This window comes from Buceros rhinoceros, unplaced genomic scaffold (assembly GCF_000710305.1).
Source record: "Buceros rhinoceros silvestris isolate BGI_N320 unplaced genomic scaffold, ASM71030v1 scaffold26235, whole genome shotgun sequence".
NCBI classification, from domain to species: Eukaryota; Metazoa; Chordata; class Aves; order Bucerotiformes; family Bucerotidae; genus Buceros; species Buceros rhinoceros.
The window spans coordinates 1,508-5,055 of NW_010414958.1; the positions used below are offsets into that span (position 1 = coordinate 1,508).

The following is a 3,548-nucleotide window of genomic DNA, read 5'->3' on the forward strand; positions in this document are numbered from 1 at the left end:
CCGACGGTACCTGGCGATCGCAGCTTCGTCTGGCTGGTGGACCGGGACAAGGGCAAGCTCTGCCGGAACCGGTTCATCCTGTTGAACCCCAGGGGCAGCTCCGCTTCCGACATGGTTTCCAGGGATTCGGCCGAGGCGAAGGAGAGTTTGGCTTGATCGGCCAAGCCAGGCTGGGAGCCCTGGGAGTGTCGGGAGCTCCTCGTCTGGAAGGGGAGAGGGGGGAGGTCAGGGGAGGGCTGCGCTGGGTAGCCCCGGCGACGCCTGGACACATCCGTGTGCTGCTCCCGCGAGTCCTCCAGAGCCCGGCGTCGGGATGGAGCAGCTCGGGTTGGCAGAGCCGTATCCAGGGATGCTCACTCCCGGATCCCCGGCTGAGCCAGCACATCGACATGGTCCAGACGCGGTGCCAGCTCGAGGCCTCCTCCCTCTCCTCCTCTAAGCACGTACAACCCTTTACGGTCGGTCCCTTTGCCGCCTGCGATTGCTCGCTCATGTTTTCTGCATTTCAAAGCCTCCCAGTGCCGTTCCAGGTACCTTTGAGCAGCAAACCCCCTGGAAATGAAACCAGCCCCAGCTAGCTGGTGACAGAGGCAGGACCCGCATGCAAGCGCCGGAATAACCTTAGCAATTACCGGAGGTTACACATCCATTACCCCAACGAACCAGCTCCTGGGAAACATAAATGCCCGGCTTATTCTGGAAGCAAAGCAGCGGCAAGGTTTATGGCCGCGTGAGCCGGGGGAAAGTAATGGGTTTGGGTTTATAGCAGTAAAAATTTAATATGCCAGGAGTCCAATTTCACATGGCCAAGCGTATACCCACCACGTACAAGTTCAGGCTACAGACACGGGCTTTCTGCACAAACAGAACTGCCCTGGCCGCAGGAACCTGCCTGGCAGCGCAGCCAGCGCTGCCTGTCAATACCCCGAAAGACACGGCTGGATTTTCCAGACACATGTTTAACGTCGGCAAAGCAAACCGAGAGAACAAACAGCTCCTAGGGTGTGGAAAAGGTGGCACGGAAGGGATGGCAGCTCTATTTTAAGACCAAAAAGAAAAATCAATATGAAATGATAACAGCCATCATCATCATTTAAATTAGACATTAATTGGAAGATTTAATTAACCCTGCGGGGCGGGGTTTGCTAGGACTTGAAATGTTCTCGCTGTAGCTAATTGCTGGAAAATTGACTGCTCAGTTTTGTTGTTGTTTTAGCACGAAACGCGCTGGCAGCGCGGATGCTCAAAGTCTTCCATTGAGAAGGGGAAGCAGGGCTGGACTGAACGCAGCCCCAGCCAGGGGGTCCAGGGGAGCTTTGCAGCGGGTGAAGAAGCTGCAGTGAGTGGGAGGCGATGGGGAGAGCCTGCCTCTCCCCCACACTCACAGTGTGCTGGTCTTTGGGGTGTAGCAGATGGGTTGAGGGTTCCCCATCCTTGCAGAGCCCTGGGAAAGCCTGTGGGTTGGTGGTCCCCCATCCCCATGTCCCACTCTGGGTTTGCTCCCGACCCAGGATGGATCCTTGGATGGATCCTTGGCCACAGGGAAGCGCAGGAACAGGGCAGGCAGCACATGGCCAGGACGCTCTGTGTCAGTGGGGTCTCACCCACCCCAACTCTATCCATCCCCTTCTGCTCCCCCCACCTGAACACCCCCCCAAACAGAGCCTGCGTCTGGGCTGGGCTTTAACAGGCCTTGTGCTTTCACACAGCTCCTGGCTCACACCCCCTCCCCAGGACGTGTGCTGTCTGGAGAAAATAATCATCAGAAAAAATGGATTTAGCCGAGAGGGGGAATCACTGCCTCCCCCTCCCCGTGGCACAACAGGATGATGGAGACCGTGTTGTCATGGACATCCCTGTTGCTAAGGGCTGTTGCGGTGTGTGAGCCTCCGTGCATCACCCCAACCCACCGCGGTCCCCACACCCCTAGAGCACAACGGCACTGTGGTCCCTACAGCCTGCGGGGTGGCTGGGATTCATCGCAGCTGACCTCAGGTAATTCAGCTCATCTGATGGAGGTAATTATGGCATCAGTCAAAAAAAGAAGGGGAAAAAAGGGAAAAAAAGGGCAAGATGGAAATTAATGGATTTTTAGCCCGGAAGGGACCATTCTGGCCTGATGCTCAGCACAGTGTGCTCAGGGAACAGCTCTCCCGGCCCGAGCAGGGATGCAGCAGCCCCACAAAGCTCTCGCTGGCTCCAGGGTGAGAGCTGAACCCCCCCTCCTGGGCACGGGACCCTCCGCTGGCAGGCGCAGGGCACCCACGTAACCCCGGCCAACCCCGGAGGTTGGTGGGCTGGACAGGACAGGACAGTCCCTGTGGGGTGAGGGGGGACTCCCAGTGCTATGGGGTGCAGCCACAGGAGCCGGGTGCCCACGGAGCCTCGCAGCTGCAGCGGGGAGCTGAGATGGCCGGCGAGGGGAGACCGCGGCGGCTGCTCCGTCCTTGGCCTCCAGCAGACCGTTAATGAGCCGACTCCGAGGGAATTGGTTTTTACTGCTCTGTCTCGCTAATGATTTCTCCTGCTATAAGATAATTCGTTAACTGACAACTCAGCCCCCACACATCCTGCCTCCCGCCCCTGCCTCCGCCTGCTGCTGACGTTGCATGGCAGCCCCCGGTAGCCCCCGGGGGGGCTCTGCTTCCCACCTCAGCCCCATTCCCTGCACTCACAGCCCTCCTGGGGAAGATGGGACCCGATCGCATGGTTCACCCCAAACATGTCGGGACCTGACACTTCAATGCAGCTTCATCCACCCCCTTGGAGTCTAAAACGGGTGACTGAAGTCACTTGAGGGGACCAAATGCTGCCTTGCCTGGACCTGCCTGTGCGTCCACATCAACAGGACTGTTGTCTCCCGCTTCAGAAGAGCCCAACACCCCCTGTGGGCACCGAGATCTTTCCCCGCGGCATCTGCAACCCACTGGTGGCGGCAGCGAGGGGCTGGAGGGGAGGGGACACAGCTCTCCCACTTGCTGTCCCTGCGCCACAGTGATGCCACGCTGGGAGGTGACCCATTTCTTGCTGAAGCAATGTCACCGCACAGGGTTAATGCGGCGCTGGGCTGATTTCTGCCACGGCAGCGTGGGCTGGGAGCTCAGCTCGGGGGGAGCAGCAGCAGCAGCATCTCCCCAGAGCCCAGGGTGCTGGTGCTTGCCCTGCAGCGTGGTTCATGGGCAGGGGGTTCATGGGCAGAGCGGGGAGGGACGGGGAAGGGGTGTAGCTGCCCAAAAGCAAACCAAAAGTCGCACAGGGCCATGGGTCAGCAGTGCAGGAGCTCCAGCCCCAGCCAGCACCACGGATGGGAAAGGCATCAAGCAGCTTTTGGCAGGGCAGAGCCGCGGCGGATGAGGCGATGGACACCAAGGTCATGGTGACTGAGCCCGCCCTGGGGAAGAAATAGCTTTGCTCTCTGCCAGGGAGCGGTGTGAAGCCCCTGAGAGCCTCCTGCGTGCTCGAACAGGGGACATCTCACCAGTGCAGAACCATCAGCAAGGCTTTGCGTCCTGGGAGCGTACGCGGGTGCTGTTCTGGTGGGTGTCCCA

At 59.4% G+C, this 3,548-nt stretch overlaps 1 protein-coding gene across 1 annotated transcript in view; it reads right to left on the minus strand.

Annotated features, from left to right (window-relative positions):
* Positions 1-3,548, minus strand: part of LOC104494452 (SRC kinase signaling inhibitor 1-like) — a gene marked incomplete at its 3' end in the record, with an annotated part of 15,029 nt that overhangs the window by 1,456 nt on the left and 10,025 nt on the right. Inside the window, exon 3 of the mRNA XM_010137272.1 lies at positions 11-203. Coding sequence (XP_010135574.1) covers positions 11-203 — 193 coding nt within the window. The remainder of the gene's footprint in view (positions 1-10; positions 204-3,548) is intronic.